Source organism: Balaenoptera musculus, chromosome 2 (assembly GCF_009873245.2).
Source record: "Balaenoptera musculus isolate JJ_BM4_2016_0621 chromosome 2, mBalMus1.pri.v3, whole genome shotgun sequence".
Lineage (NCBI taxonomy): Eukaryota > Metazoa > Chordata > Mammalia > Artiodactyla > Balaenopteridae > Balaenoptera > Balaenoptera musculus.
The window spans coordinates 60,377,360-60,394,140 of NC_045786.1; the positions used below are offsets into that span (position 1 = coordinate 60,377,360).

The 16,781-nt window shown below is 49.1% G+C and overlaps 1 protein-coding gene across 4 annotated transcripts in view; it reads left to right on the plus strand.

Annotated features, from left to right (window-relative positions):
- Nucleotides 1–16,547, plus strand: part of EDC3 (enhancer of mRNA decapping 3) — a 53,240-nt gene extending 36,693 nt beyond the window's left edge. For all 4 annotated transcript variants that reach the window (XM_036844139.1, XM_036844141.1, XM_036844142.1 and 1 more), the window contains 3 exons: nt 8,079–8,232; nt 11,356–11,573; nt 14,076–16,547. In XM_036844139.1, coding sequence (XP_036700034.1) covers nt 8,079–8,232; nt 11,356–11,573; nt 14,076–14,410 — 707 coding nt within the window. In that variant the 3' untranslated portion in view covers nt 14,411–16,547. The remainder of the gene's footprint in view (nt 1–8,078; nt 8,233–11,355; nt 11,574–14,075) is intronic.
- Nucleotides 16,548–16,781: the final 234 nt, after the last annotated feature.

Below are 16,781 nucleotides of genomic sequence, written 5' to 3' on the forward strand. Positions count from 1 at the left end.
GAGCTGATGAGCCTAGTTTCTGAAATTGTGTCTCTGCAGGCAGACTTCCTTGACAGTGACTTGGTTGATTCTGGGGAACCTCAGGTTCTAGCAGATCCTCCGGTGCCAGGAGTGGAGGGAGTAGTTATTGCTTTTAAAATTTATTTATTTATTTATTTATTTTCTTTTTGGCTGTGTTGGGTCTTCGTTTCTGTGCGAGGGCTTTCTCTAGTTGTGGCGAGCGGGGGCCACTCTTCATCGTGGTGCGCGGGCCTCTCACTGTTGCGGCCTCACTTGCTGCGGAGCACAAGCTCCAGACGCGCAGGCTCAGTAGTTGTGGCTCACGGGCCCAGTTGCTCCGCGGCATGTGGGATCCTCCCAGGCCAGGGCTCAAACCCGTGTCCCCTGCATTGGCAGGCAGATTCTCAACGACTGCGCCACCAGGGAAGCCCAGTTATTTCTTTTAATGTGGAATCCTTCAGAGTTTCTGGGCTTGGATAATCAGGTGGACACTTGTCATCAACCTGAAGGGCTTGGTTGTCGTCCTTGGCACTCATGAGGTTTTAGAGCAGTACTGTTAAGACAGGTGTCTTGGCTTAGACTCTTCCCCCAGTAATGAACACTTGTGCTTCCTACAGTCCTACTGGAAAAGGTCTCATGGCAACTTGCTGCCAGAGTTTTTTTTTTTTTTTTTTTAAGTGTATGTCTGTATTTTAAATTTTTATTTATTTGTTTATTTATTTTTGGCTGTTTTGGGTCTTCGTTTCTGTGCGAGGGCTTTCTCTAGTTGCGGCAAGCGGGGGCCACTCTTCATCACGGTGTGCGGGCCTCTCACTATCGCGGCCTCTCCTGTTGCGGAGCACAGGCTCCAGACGCGCAGGCTCAGTGGTTGTGGCTCACGAGCCTAGTTGCTCCGCAGCATGTGGGATCCTCCCAGACCAGGGCTCGAACCCGTGTCCCCTGCATTGGCAGACAGATTCTCAACCACTGCGCCACCAGGGAAGCCCTACTGCCAGAGTTTTTTAATTTTAAGAGTTTAAGCTCAAACTAAGGGCTGGGGGATCTGGAGCCAGCACATGATGGCCTGGCACCTGAGTTTTGATGAAGGTGCCAATTGGTCATTTTAGAAACTTGAGTTGGTCTCTGCAAATGTGATTTTTTTTGCTATTATGTGCCCTTTGCCATTTCACAGCCACACGCGTCTGGCCAGAGCAAGGAAGGGGTTTGATTTCAATGTATCCATCATCCTCCTTAAATTCAACATATCAAAGCTAAGTCAGTCATTCACCCCCTCCCATAGCTTTGACTCCTTAGCATTCCCATTTCTTTCAGTGGAATCACCATTTTTAAAGTGTCCAGCATGAAACTTTGTGGCCATCTTTGCCTCTTACTTCTCATAAAAATTCATGACTAGAGGGCTTCCCTGGTGGCTCAGTGGTTAAGAATCCACCTGCCAATGTGGGGGACATGGGTTTGAGCCCTGGTCCGGGAAGATCCCACATGCTGCAGAGCAACTAAGCCCATGCGCCACAACTACTGAGCCTGCGCTCTAGAGCTCGCGAACCACAACTACTGAGCCCATGTGCCACAACTACTGAAGCCTGCACACCTAGAGCCTGTGCTCCACAACAAGAAAAGCCACTGCAGTGAGAAGCCTGCGCACTGCAACAGAGTAGCCCCCGCTTGCCACAACTAGAGAAAGTCCACGTGCAGCAATGGAGACCCAACGCAGCCAAAAAAAAAAAAATTCATGACTAGAAAGAACCCTGGAGGCCATTTTTTGCTAATTTAATAACACAGTGATTCCTTCTGACAAGGAGTTTTCCTTTATCCTCAGTATTCATTCTGACTCTAGATTCTCTTCTTCCTCAATGGTCCTTGAAATTGTCATGACCTTTTACTTTTTTATGCTACCCCACAGGTTCCCTTTGTCCCTTGAAATCGATTCTACATGGCCTTCTGCCCTCATTTTCTAGCCCTGTCAACTTCATCCTGTATAAAACAACTTGGTTTTAATGCCTTCTGAAGTCTGGCCCTGCCCACTACTCTAAACTAGCCTTCATGGCAGTCTCTGGGCTCCAAGCCAGGGTAGTTTTCATCTGCTCATGTCACACCCTTTCCAGCCTCTGTAACTTTGTTCATGGTTCCTCCGCCACCTCAGGTGCGCTCCCTTTTCTATCATTGTGACTGTAATTCTGTCTGTCTTGCGAGGCGTGGTTCAGATTGAGGATTTGACACTACCTACAGCTCCTGGTTTGAAATTCCTATTTTACACCTGTGCTCAGGATGACACAGTTTTTTTTCTCTGATGTTTGCACATACATATTTTTTGTTTCCAGCTAGGTTGTAAGACTGGGAATGTGGTTTGTTTTCATATTCTTTTTATTTATTCTGTTTCCTGCCATTCCCGCCCCCCACCACCACTGGCTTGATGTATTATTACTCTGCAAACATTTGTTGATCGTATTTGGAGGCACTTTACTCTTTTTTCTCTCCAACTTTTTTTTTTTTATTTTTTAATTAATTAATTTATTTATTTATTTATTATTTTTGGCTGTGTCGGGTCTTCGTTTCTGTGCGAGGGCTTTCTCTAGTTGTGGCGAGCGGGGGCCACTCTTCATCGCGGTGCACGGGCCTCTCACTGCCGCAGCCTCTCTTGTTGCGGAGCACAGGCTCCAGATGCGCAGGCTCAGTAGTTGTGGCTCACGGGCCCAGCCGCTCCGCGGCATGTGGGATCTTCCCAGACCAGGACTCGAACCCGTGTCCCCTGCATTAGCAGGCAGATTCTCAACCACTGCGCCACCAGGGAAGCCCTCCAACTTTTTATATTGAAAAAAATTTCAAACTTTCAGAAAAGGTGCTAGAATAGTATAGTGAACAACCATACGTCCTTCATTTAGATTCACCAGTTAACATTTTGCCACATTTACTTTATAGAAATGCACACACACACACCCCTGAACAATTTAGATTTAGTTGCACTCATTACATTTCACCCGTAAATACTTCCATATGTATTCAGTAGGATGTTGCTCTCTACAGCCACACTACAAGATTGCGCTCAGGAAATTTAAAATTAATACAAAAGTATTATCTAATTCCATATGCAAAGCTTTCCAGTTGTCCCAATCATGTCCTTTATAGTTGTTTTTTTTTTTTTTAACTCATTTATTTTTTGGCTGCGTTGGGTCTTCATTGCTGTGCACGGGCTTTCTCTAGTTGCGGTGAGCGGGGGCTACTCTTTGTTGCAGTGCGCAAGCTTCTCATTGCAGTGGCTTCTCTTGTTGCACAGCACGGGCTCTAGGTGCACGGGCTTCAGTAGTTGTGGCACATGGGCTCAGTAGTTGTGGCTCACGGGCTCTAGAGCGCAGGCTCGGTAGTTGTGGCACACGGGCTTAGTTGCTCCACAGCATGTGGGATATTCCCGGACCAGGGCTCGAACCCATGTCCCCCGCATTGGCAGGCAGATTCTTAACCACTGCGCCACTAGGGAAGTCCCTATAGTTGTATTTTTAGTCAACCATTGCATATTACATATATAGTTGTCAGATCTCTTTCATTTCCTTTAATCAGGACAGTTCCCACAACTTTTGGTGTCCTTTGTGATATTGACATTTGTGAAGAGTCTAGGCCAGTTGATTTGCAGAATATCCCTTGGTTTTGATTTATTGATTGTTTCCTTTTGATGTGATTCATGTTGAATCTTTTTTCCAGGATTTTGGTGGGACTCTGTCTCTCTTGGAGCATTACATCATACAGTACACAACGTCAGTTTGTCCCATCACTGAGGCTAGTTTGATCACTTGGTAAGGTGTTGTCCAACAGATTTCTTCCTTGTAAAGATACTTTTCCCCTTTGTAATTAGTAATCTTGTCAGGAAGTCCTTTACCTCTTGAGTCCAAAGCTTGTTCCAGTAGAGCTTTAACCTGAGGGAATGAGGTCCAGTGTGGATAGGAGGTTGTTCTAGTTGTTAATGGGGGAAGGAAGAAGTGGGGAAAGAGTCAGAAACATCTTACCCGCACTTGCCTTTGGTTACAGCTGGACTCTTACCCAGCTGCAGAGAGGAATGCCCTGAGGCTGTTATACAGGTTTCCTTCACATTCATTCATTAATTCAACACATATTTATGTAGCCCCTCCACTAGGCACTGTGCACTGAAGGCACAATGGAGAGGAAGGGGATACAGCAGTGGACAAGACAGTTACTGCCCTCATGGAGCTTACAGTTTAGTGAAGTAGATAGTCCAAAAGGAAAAAAGAGTTATTTACAAATTGTATTAAGCACAGTGAAGCAGGTAGGCAGCATGCTGAGACTGAGGGATCTTTAAACTGAGACCTGAAGAATGAGGAACCTGCCATGTGTGGTGTCAGGGAGCATTGGAAGAGAGAAGAGAGTGCCGGAAGAGGGAAAGCATGTGAGGGGACGTGCTTCCTGAGGCTGGGAGGAACCTGGAGTACTGAGGAACCAGGAGGCAGCCCCGATGCCCAGAGCGTGGTGCAGGATGAGGCCCGAAGTAAAGGGGCTGAAGTGCACAGGGGCCAGATCACGGGGTGCCTTGTGGACCCCAGTAAAGAGTACTAGGGGTATTTAGGTTTCTCGTAACAAATTCTTCTTTCAAAGGTATGCTTGACACCAAATTGCGTTTTGTGGCAGCCTTAATATAAGTCTACAGGGGCTGTCTGTACATTGGGTCTAAAGGTATGCGTTTACCAGTTGTTTTATACTCCAAAAAAGAACTCGTCTGATATCGCTGCCCAATTGTGTGACCACCACAGAATGGAATCAGAACTCATAGTCCTGGAGAAATCCCCATGCCCAGTAATGGGCTGTGCTCCTCATTGATAAGACATAGGATACAAACAGCCTTTCCAACTAAAAGGCCATGCCAGTGTGAGGATTGAGTTTGGATTTGAGATGACGCTTTGTTGTGGGAGCCCTGTTACACAACAGAAAGGCTGGGAGGTATGAAGGACAGGGAGGGAATGTACATGCAGAGGCTGCGGGGGAAGGCTTGGACGTGGTGCTAGAAGGTGTCTTGAGGGTGGGGAAGTGCGATGGAGGGTGTGATAACATGCATATGTGTCCGTAAAGGAGGGAAAGGCCCCAAATAGTATGTACTGGAAGGAGCAGTGCGGAAGTGACAAAGACATGAAGAAGGGGCAGCACACATGGTGCTGGGCCGTGAGGCTCCATGGCCCTGCTTCAAGCTGTGGAATGAGCTGTGCGGGGAGGAGGCATCTTCTCTCCTGGCCTGTACTGGGTGTGCTTAAGCCGTTTTCCTTGATATCCTAAGATTAATCAGATCCTAAGAAGTGCTCTGCTTGTCACGAACTGGCTATAATTATATCTCTCTCTTGTTTCACTGACAGCTCTGAAGTACATATTAATATTAAGAGAAGCCCTACCAACTAATTTTACTGCCTTGGTTCCCAAACAATAAAGATCCACCTTCCAACCAAAATATAATTGGGCTTGGCCCATGTTCAGGCTTTGGTGATGTTATTGTTTGCAGTTTACACGCTATGTTCTTGGTTCCCTTCCTTTGGAGTTTATTTTATTCCCTCTGCCTGTTTCTGATAAGCCAGTCTGACTGGTTGGACTCTGTGTGTAAATGTTGAAAAGGAACATTTTGTGGTGCTAGCATGTTCCTTTCAGAGATACAGAGTAGAATACAGTGAAGTCCTAGACCCTGCGACCGGCAGACTAAGCAGAAAGGATTCCTGGCTATATCTTTCCCTAGGCTACAAAACATGCCAGTTCATCAACAGGACCCCTTCCCTGCAGCACAAATCAATGAGATGTAACAGACACACAGTTTCCAGCTGCAGCATTCAGCCAGCCAGCATGGAGTAAACTCTTCTCCGCCTGTGCCATGAGTTTTGTACCCCTAAGACTGAGGAGGAAGGTAGCAGAAAACACTCAGCCTGCCCCCAGAGAGCCCTCAGAACCGGAGAGGGGGTGCCTATACGCAGAGCACAAGACCTAGTCCCAGAAAGAAAGTTTGATTAGTGGGGTGGCAGGCCCAAGACTCACTGCCCTGATCTGTTTCAAATTCACCAGGAAGGGAATACGTAGGTGAAGAAATGCACAGACTTGAGGGAAAGCTCTCCCTTGCGTGACTCTGCAGGTGAAGAGGGTGTTTGAAGTAGGCAAGTGCATGACTTGTCTGACAGGTTTAGAGTTGTTAGTGGCTTAGGACTCCTGAGAATTCATTCAGCTTTTTCACACTGCTATCAGTGGTTCCTAATTAGTTCTGATAACATGTGCATGTCTGGAGCAGGCCATAAGAAATGGCTCTTTTAATCAGCGGTTGACTTGCAAGGTCAGGCTACAGCCTCCAGCATCGGCATCCGGGATATCAATGACTGACATTTCACAAAGGGTGAGGGGAGAGGCGAAGCTCACTGTTCGTTGTCTCTGCCCCAGGCAGGAGTAGGACTCATACAGGTGGAAGGGGTCAATTAACCGACTGGATAGTGTGAATTTTGACATGGCGATGGTTTTTATTTCATTATTACATTAAGTTATTATCATTTTGCCTTATTTTACCTTCCCTTGAGAGGATACAGATGTGGGTGCTTTAAGTTCAGTCTTTATGCTTGGATTTCTGTTGTTAAAATGTACAGCCACAGTCTAATTCTGTGTGGCTTTAAGAATCCATGTAGGCAGGATTGGATATCTGATAGAACCTCAAGAAACTTCTCCCGAAAGGATCAGTGAGGAAGAGAAGTTTTTCTATACAGGGTTCTGGAACCAACAGGATGATGATGCACTTTCTGAAAACTTCTGCCTTCGAGTTAAGTAAGCCACACAATAAATAACAGTAGGTTTGCATCATTTATACGTTTGAGTACCTGATGAGAACTTGCCTCTATTGGTAAATAACTAGAGCTGGGACAGTATAACTGAGGTGGGGGCTGAGGAGGTAAGAGGCTTATTTCCTACTTTGAGGAGTTTACAGTCCAGTATAGATGAGGACACAGGATCTAAAAAGGCATGTGATCCAGCCAGACAAAACTAATTACATGCAGTCCCACGATGACTTGCTGATTGGAATCTGTGTTTCTTGGTCTGCCAGTGAGGCCAGATGGGGCTGTTTGGCAGAGGGTTTGCTCCCTTGGGGCCAGCCCAGTGGCTTTAGCCTTTGTAAGATGGCATTGGTTGTCAAGGCAAAAGATCACAATTTTTGACTTTGTTGTCTCTTTCCTGTCCTGGTTTTCTGGGCCCTGAAACGGCACCTTGCTACTGATATGTATAATACTATGGACTCCTTCAAGTGTACCCAGCTGCTGCAGACTTTGACCTTGTAAAACCAGGTATCAATACTTTCCATGGTGTACTTTCAATGACTATGATTCTCCCTAACCTTTACAGAGTTCTGTTTGTTTATGGTGAGTAAAAGATTCTTCTGAGTCGCTTAAAGCAAGCCATAGGTTACTTTCCGTGTACTCTTTCCCTGTGGTAAGAGTATTGGGTTACAGTCACCCCAAATGGGGAGAAAATGACAAAATTATTTAAGAAAACAAGTTCCTAGTTGAATTTCTTCAGCCAAAAGGAAGGGCTAAATAGAGGACAATAGGAGGAAGAAGATGTGGGGAGCAGATGGGATGAACAAGTCATCCTGCCTTGAAACTGAACAGCAGGGACCAAGAGGGTCAGGAGGGTTAGCTAGTGTCTGTTCCACTCTGGGGAAGGATAAGGGGGTCTGCTTGTGAGGAAAACCTCACTGCCAGGAACGGCATTTCCCCCACTTTGAGAAAAGCATGTTTTCTTCTAATGTGGTTGATAGATTGCAGCCTTTTCTTGATAGTACCAAATACATCTTCATGGATTTGGCCTTTGTGGTCTAAAGCTACACTTCTAAGAGAGTTTAAGTTCATCCCTGCTCTGTGGTAACCTGAAGAGGTTGTTACTCAGTTCCCCATGCACTGCCTGAGCTCTGTGGAGAGCTGCATAGCACGCCTAAGTCCCAGATTAGGCAGATGGGCTGGGGAGGGTCAGTCTTAAAGTCTTGGCTTTCACAGATCAACTACACCAATTTGTGGAGCTGGTTTCCTGTAAGCACTTTCCCTTTTTCCTCACCTCCTTTCCAACTGCAGACTCTGGCCTGGTTGTCCCAAGTATTTCCTATGAGCTGCATAAAAAGCTGTTGTCTGTGGCTGAGAAGCATGGCTTGACTCTGGAGCGGAGACTGGAGATGACAGGCGTGTGTGCCAGTCAGATGGCACTGACCCTACTCGGAGGACCCAACAGGTAAATGCCTCCAGGTCGGCGGGGGCTGAGTGTGGGGTGAGGCTGCTCTGCCTCAGCACCACCACAGTGCGTCACACACACAGTTCATCAGACCGTTGCTGCTCCTCTAATGTGAGTACCTCTGTGAAGTCACTTTCCTGGATGCTACAAGGTTTTTGTTTGCCTCTCTCACCCTTGTCCTGGAAGTCCTCATTCTTCTCCCAGCAAACCACCCTTTTGATCCTTCCTTCGTGGTAACAGCTGACTCTCAGACTCCTGCTGACTACCAGAGGCTTGCTTTCTAAGAACCTTCAGAGACCCAGCCTTTGGAACTCGCCATTCACTCAGAGGGCTGGGATAAAAATCAATCCTCAGTTCTATACCTGAGAGCTTCTAGAATAACCCTGACAACTGGGTATAAGAGCTAGACTTTGGTACCTTTCCACTTGCCCTTTAGGCTGCTATATCAGGGGCAGTGCTTAGTTTTGTGGATGTTTACTGATACCATGTACCAGACCTTGTGCTAGGGCTAGGGATACAAAGAATAAGAAAATACTGCTCCTGTCCTCCAGTAGCCTAGTGAGGTCTCCAGAAAGTCCAGTGCTGTGGTAGAGGAAACAGAAGACTCTCCAGGAAGCCACATTTCTACTCCAGGCTGGAGAAGCCACTCAACACCCTTCCTAGAGCAGTGGCATCCAAACTGAGTCCTACAGAGCAAGGGGGAGTTCACGGCGGCGAGCAGGAAGGGGGAAAAGTAAAAAGCATGTGCCAAGGGCAGAAAGGATCAGGAGACTGTGGATCCATAAGTCATTTTGTGTGGCTGGAAAGTAGGGCTTTGGTACAGCTGAGAGATAGGGAGCTGCTGAAGGGATTTCAGTAGGGCTGTAACATGGTTAGTCTTGTGTTTTAAAAAGGCGACTTTGGCCAAGTAGATTAATGGAGGCAAGACTGGGGCCATGAGACCAGTTAGAAAACTGAGCCAGGGGCCAGATGATGGTGGCCCCAAGCGGGGAAGTAGGGATCAGAGAAGTGGGTGGATGAGGGAATTTTTAAAGGTAAAATCAGCAGGGCAGGGTATTGAATGGATATGGAAGGTGATAGAAAGTGAAGTGTCGGTGATCACTGAACTTAAAGCGTTCTAGCATGGACATCTGGTTGGATAGTGATAGCATTCACTGTGATAAGGAATGTGGGAAGAGGGGCAGGTTTGGGGGAGATGATGGATTTTGTTCTGGATATGTTGGGTTTAGGAGGCCTGTGAGACATCCAGATAAACCACTGGCAACCTGGATCTGAAGTTTAGAAAAAGGTCTGAGCAGAAGATAAAGATCTGGAAGTCATCATCTGGTACATGGTATAAGAATAGGCAAGCTCCTCTAAGGAGAGGGTGTAAAGGGAGGAAAGGGCCTAGGGTGGAATTCTGGGGAACATCAGCATTAAAGCAGAGTTACGAGATGAGGAGCCTTCCAAACTAGCTAAGAAAGTTTAAAGCCAGAGAGGTAAGAGAACCAAGAGGGTAGTGTGTAAGAACCAAAGGAATGGTGTTTGAGGAATAAAGGGATGGTCAGCAGTGGCGATGCTGAGAGAGCAAGCACAATTAGAGTTGACAGGTATCTGCTGGATTTGTCAATGAAGAGGAGGACTTTGGTAGCCTTGTGGGAGAGTGGTGTCTAAAGTGATCCACGCTGGCTGTGAGGTTTCCCCTCCTGGCTGCTCCACTCCCCTCACCCTATAGCATTGTGTTCATTCCTCCTTGTCCCTTGATTTAGGCCTGCTTCCCAACCTGGATCCCTGGCCTCTCCTCTGCCAGGAAAGAGCCAGTGGAGACCCCAAAAGAGGAAGTAGTGCAAGCTGCTCTCTGAAGGAGTATCCTGCCCTTGGGTCTGATGGCCGTTGAACCTTCTCCCAGAGCAGCCATTGGGGCAACTTGAGGAATAACCCCTGTGAAGGGAGAAGTACTCATCATATTTCCGTAAGATGCAAACACGGTGAGGGAAATGAATGACTCGGTGTATATGTAAAGTACATTACCACATTCCCCCAAATGTATTTGGAGAGTGGGGGTTTCCTCTTTGGCTTGACAACATCTGTCTTCCTCTCTTTGGGGAGAAACAGTGACTGTCACTGCTCCGCCCCTAAGCAGGGGCCTAAGCCTCTTTCTTGCTGTTCATCTCCCCTTCCCTTCCTGCCCTGGGGGCAGACTGAGTCGGGCACAGCTCTAGGGCTAATCCTCTAAACCTCCTTACTTGTGGCTGAGACCAGAGAGGTCTCAGCTTTGAACGGCAGGAAGCTGGAAGTGACTTCATCAGGAAGTGGGTGTCCAAGGCAGCTACCAGCCTAGGAGGCCGGGAAGCCCCTAGCCTGCCCGCTGCCTCCTCTGTGACCGGTAGTGTAACAGTGCCAGCATCGATTGAGTACTTTGTGCGTCGGTTCCTGTTCCAAGTGCTTTACATCCATTCATCCACCCAGCGTCCTGTGAAATAGGTACTATTAGTATCTACACCATTGCCCTTATTAGCTTACTGGCAGCTCAGTACAGAGAACTTGGACTGGCAACTGATTGAGGATGTTTAGAACTACCCTCTTGGGTACTTGCTGTGAGTGTCTTAGGAGTTGAGCCAGAGTAATCGTAAAAGGGGTGGGTCAGAGTTTCACAAGTGAAGGGGTTTCTGGGCAGGGGAAATAGTTGGAGCAGAAGCAAGAAAGAACCTTACACGTGCAGCAGAGAATGATGAGACCAGTGTTCCTGCAGTGGAGCAGGCATGTCGGGGAAGAAGAGCAAAGAAGGCTGCAGAGGTAGAGAAGCCTCTTTGCTAAGAAGAGTTTGGACCTAATAGGTCATACGGAGAGAACAGTAAGTGTCCTTGGTCAGAAAGCAATGTTCTGGCAACAGTGTTATATGGAACAAGATCTGGGTGAACTACCTAATGAGAGGACCCAGCAGATGACGTGACACCGGGATGTGGGACAGTGGGAGTGCCACCCTGTAAACCTGGCCTTTAGTGCATTTTGTCCATCCCCCTCTGGAACCTGGGACTAGCGAGAACTCTGAGAGCAATAGGTGCCGAGAGGCACTTGCCTGGTATATGATGCAAGGGATTGGCAGGTCTGCAGCTGATAATGCTTCTTTGCCTTCTGTTCCAGGTTGAATCCCAAAAATGTTCACCAGAGGCCTACGGTGGCCCTGCTATGTGGGCCGCATGTGAAGGGGGCTCAGGGTATCAGCTGTGGGAGGCACCTAGCCAACCATGATGTCCAGGTCATCCTCTTCCTGCCCAACTTCGTGAAGATGCTGGAATCCATTACCAACGAACTGTCTCTCTTCAGCAAGACCCAGGGCCAACAAGTGTCTAGCCTCAAAGGTGAGCACTTGCACAGAGCTGGGCTGAGGCCCTCTCCGTCCTCGGTGCTTTCACTGGTCTGGCGGTGCCGCCCAGTGGTGACAGGTGGAAAAGCACCACAAGTGTAAAGAGTGCTTTGCCGGCAAGTAGTCTTAGTGTCTAAGGAAATAAATACCTTTGGTGTCGACTTGCCTACTTCCTATCCCTTCACCCTCCTCCTTCTCCCACTACTCAAATGGAGAGGTGGGGACCCATTTATTCATTTCACAGTTATTTACAGAACGGGCACTGTTTTTGACACTGGGGATATGGCGATAGATTTTTTTTTCTAAAAAAATATTTATTTATTTATTTGGTTGCATTGGGTCTTGGTTGTGGCAGGCGGCTCCTTAGTTGCAGCTCAGGGGTTCCTTAGTTGCAGCTCGCTGGCTCCTTAGTTGCAGCATGCGAACTCTTAGTTGCGGCATGCATGTGGGATCTAGTTCCCAGACCAGGGATCAAACCCAGGCCCCCTGCATTAGGAGAGTGGAGTCTTAACCACCGTGCCACCAGGGAAGTCCCAGATTTATTTTCTTAATCCATGCTTCCGTGGAGCTTACATTCTGGTTAGGACAGATGACAAGTAATATCTCTATCGGGTCACATGGCAGTAAGTGTTATGGAGACAAATAAAGCAGGGAAGGAAGACAGAGAATGTCGGAGGGTTGGGTGGAGGGTAGCAGACTTAGACATTTCAAGGTCCAGTTATAAAGGGCCTGTGGATCACTGTGAGGGTTTGATATTTTACTCTGGGTGAGATGGAGAGTCACTGGAGGAATTAGTAGAAGAAAGATATAATCCAACTCAGGTTCCAAATGATCATTATGGCTGTTGTTTGAGAGCAGACTGTAGGCTTACAAAGAGTTATTAAGGCTGTTGTGATAATTGGAGAGAGAAATGTTGGTGGCTAAGACAGCGTGGAAGTGATGAAAGGTGGTTAGTTTCTGAAGCAATATTGAAGATAAGAGTTTACAGATTGGGTGTAAGGGACGAGAGAAAGAGAAGGGTTAAGAATGACTCTAAGGTTTTTGGCCTGAGTAACCGGAAGGATGGAGGCCCCATCACTGAGATGGGAAGAGCTGGGGGGGAGGTTTGGGGAAGAAGAGCAGAAGCTCAGTTAGAGATGCCTGTTGGATATGCAGGTGGAAATGTTGATTGATGGAGAAGAGTCTGGAGTTAAGGGATCTGGTCTGGAGTTACAATTGTGTGGGTGGTATTTAAAGCCATAACGAGCCTGGATAAGATATCTCCTAGGAAGAGAGATTAGATAGAGAAGTTGTTAGACTGAGTTCTTTGTATAGAAGTCAGGGACTTGAGAGACCAGCTAAGGAGACAGGGAAAGAGTGGTCAGTGAAGGAGAAGGAAAACCCGGAGGGCCTGGTACCTGAAAGGCAAGTAAAGAAAGAAAGGTGTGTTCAGCTATGTCAGCAAGCCATTCTAGGTTGCGTTACTCTCAGGCCAGGCTCCTCCTGTGGGCGTGCGGAAGATAAGATGCCGCTCCCACTCTTGAGAGCCTCAGGGCCCACAGGGACACCACCACCTCCATCCGTAGTGGCCTGTTCTGAGTAAGGAAGCCATCAGTCTCTAATTGAGATGTGTCATTACTTAAGGCTGAGACCTGGGGAGGGGTTCTCGTATGTGGGTTCCCCCCTTGAGATCTATAACATGATGCCCTTTTCCAGGCAGTTGGTTCTTCTTCTAGCTGCCCACAAGCCTTTCTATCCCAACTGCCCCAGGAGGCAAGTCTGAGGATGCTCACCTTTGAGTTTGGTCTGATTTCCACTAGTCTCAGTTTAACCTCTTGGGCTGGTCAAGACTTACATACTTGTTGAGACATCTGTTCTTACACTGTCCCAGAGGCCTGGTTAGAGCAGAGAAGCCTTTTAAAACATCTGGGAGAAGTGATAGATTTCTTCCCCGTTCTTAAGGTTGGGCTGTAAGGAGGACTCATTTCCAGGATAGTGAGAGGGGCCAGCAAGGCCAGGCGGTCTGGAGCAGGCCAGCCTGGTGTAGAATGAGCATGCTCTTGCCTGCTCACACTTCTTGGGCCGGACGGCAAATGGCAGTCAGCCCATTTCTCCTGAGCCCTAGGCACGGTCTCCCTGTGAGGGCTGACATGGCAGTAGAGCCCACCTTCCCAGAGCTTATAATTTACCAGGGAGTCAGTCAGATGTGCGGAGGAGGCAAGGGCCTTGTGTCCTGAGAAGCTCTGCACACCCAGCAGGACAGTGCTTCAGCCTGGGAGCTCCATGAGGACAGTGGTCCATCAGGCTGACACGCCCTTGGTCTCTAGCACCCAGCCTAACCAGGCCTTGGAACTTCCGGGGCCTGAGTACTGACCCAGCCTTGAGAAGGCTGGCCTCTGGAGAGGCATTGGAGTGGTGTCTGAACAAGACACTCTTGGGGGCCACCATGGTTCTAGTCCCAGCCTGGGCTGCTCTCTACTTTATAGGGGTTTTCAGATGGCACTCTTTCCACTTACAGATCTGCCCACCAGCCCTGTGGACCTGGTGATCAACTGCCTGGATTGTCCCGAGAATGCCTTCTTGCGGGATCAGCCCTGGTACAAAGCAGCTGTGGCCTGGGCCAACCAGAACCGGGCACCAGTACTCAGCATAGACCCTCCTGTGCATGAAGTCGAACAGGGCATCGATGCCAAGTGGTCACTGGCTCTGGGCCTACCTCTGCCTCTGGGGGAGCACGCAGGCCGCGTCTATTTGTGCGACATCGGCATTCCCCAGCAGGTATTCCAGGAGGTGGGCATCAGCTACCACTCGCCCTTTGGCTGCAAATTTGTCATCCCATTGCACTCTGCCTAGAAGGGCTCTGGGCAGGCTGGACCCTGCAGTCCCCTGCTGCTCCTGACAACGAACGCCTTAAGGATGTGAAGCTTCATGGATCTTGTTGTTAAGTTTTTTCTCTTTTTGGTTTCTTTCTTTGAGAGAACAGCTCATATTTAAAACGGACTTGTCACCTGCCCTTAGCCAGGGAAGGCTTTCTCACTGGGTGTGCGGGGCGAGTGGCAGGCTCGCTGCACAGTGGCTCCAGGCATCGCTACACTCGGCCCCCTGCGTGATCAGGTGGGGCTTTGTTTACAGACATAGGCAGCTCACAGACTGTGTGTCAGGTTTACAGCCACTGGGCCTGGGCGAGCGCCTCGCGGGGTGGGGCAGCCCTGTTTGGGGCCTGAGCTGGCTCTGGTGCCGAGCTGGCTCTGTCTCCCTTGCTTCCCTCACAACCCCAGCTAAGCGGCCCTTCCTCAGATCTTGTAGAACTGGCTGCGCTGCAGTTGTCCACTAGAGGGCACACTTGCAGTCTCCGTTCCGTTGAGGGCTTTGAGGCCTTCCCTCAGCCCCGCCACAGGTTGATTTGGGGGCTTTTGACCCTTTCTCTTGAGCTGATCCAAGTTTTATGCTGGGGTTTTTTTTTCAAGTTTTTTTCCACTCCATCACTCTGGGAGGCAGGGAAGGGGAATGGCATCAGAATGGTGTTACTGTACTGTATTGGGATTTTTTTTACTGTTTTTCTGTTGTCTTCAGCACAGGTAGTATAAGGTTATGTTACTGTAGAACCACAGTGCCCATCTTGCCAGCAGTGCCCCCCAACCCCATACTCTATAGCTGGGGGCTGAGCCTTTGCCTGGTCTGGGGCCAGACCCCTCAGGGTGCAGCTTTAATGTTCAGTATTGGGGAGGCCCCTGGGGGAGCCTGGTGCTGAGCCAGAAGAGGCTCCCTGGTGCTTCCGTCCTAAGCCACCACTCCCCACCCCTCCTTGCCTGCACACACACCCCCTACGCTCTTCTGCCCCCTCTGCCCTTCCCCTGAAATGGTCCCCGGCAGCTGTGATCCCAGAGCAGGACGCACGTCCCTCCCATGTGGGCTCTACCCCAGCTTTTACAGTCTGGGCTTTGAACCCTTTATGATTGTTGTCTCTAGATGAGTGGGCTCAGGGCCAGCACCCTGTCTCAAAGATGCCAAAATGAGGCTAGTTCTGGATGAGCCAGCCAGTGGGGCTCAGCCTTAGGAACACACTGCTGCTCAGATCCTAAGGCACTAAGCCCCCAGCTGTTCACAGGCCCAGGCCCTGAAGGCTGGTGGAACAGGAGCCATGCCCTGAAGTTCCTGAGAGGGGCCCTTGCAGAAGGCTTGTGCTTTAAAGCCTTTTTCAGGGCTTCAGGCTTCCTTCTGCTCTGTGCCCACCCACTCTGGTTAAAGGGGTGAGTGGAAGGGCTTGCCAAGGATCATGGACACAGGGTAGGCCCTGGTACCACGGGTTTCAGGCTACTTATCACTTTTCTTATAGGAGCATAGCCAGGAGCAGATGAGGCAGGGGAGAGAGGGCTGGTCCCTCCTTTCCTCTCATCTTCCCTCAGATGTTAGTTAAATTGTCTCCAGCAGTGGAAGGCCAGCGACTGTGAATCCCGTGCTGTGTATCCTTCCTGAGCCTCTGCTCACTCTCAGGACCAAGAAGCTCCCAAAATGGGGCCCTCTCTTTAGAGGCAGGGCCATAATCTGAGGAGCAGTGCTGGATTACAGGCATTTTAGTAAGCAACCATTAAACAGGTTCTGGCTGCCTGTTAATGCAGTGAGGTCTCCTAATTGGGTACAGTGAAAAACGAGCTAGAAGAACCCTGGCCCAGAAGACTGTGCTTGCTCCAGTAAGTCACAGTGACCCTGGGGTGATGGCCTTGTGTTGAGGGGCCACTGGGAGTTGGTGCCCAAGCCTCTCCCTGTTCTCTCCCCAGGTGGCACTGGAGCCTCTTCCTGCCCTCAGCCTGGGCCTTCCCCAGTGGTGGTAAAGATAAGCATGATTCCTCTCTCTTCAGCTCTTTTCAGAGGCACCCTGCCCACAGTGCCCAGTCCCAGGGACCCCCCCCCCGTCAGGTGGCCAAGATGATCACTCATGCAGCTCTTGGGGAACCAAAAACCAGCACGAAAATAAAGCTGAATGACGGAGTCCTGTGCTCTGTGGTAAATTGCTCGGTATGCTGCAGTGAAGTACTGCATCCCCAGCCCTAGGAGCCTGCGTTGCTTCTCACACTTCACTTCATTAAAGTTATCGGGCACATAACAGCCTAAAGTCCCAGCCAAAGACAGGGCTGGAAAGATAGGTAAAACCAGTGGGCCATTTCCCTTACGTTCCTTGGGGCTGAGAGGTACAGGGGCCTGCAGTCCCCTTTTAGGACTGTTC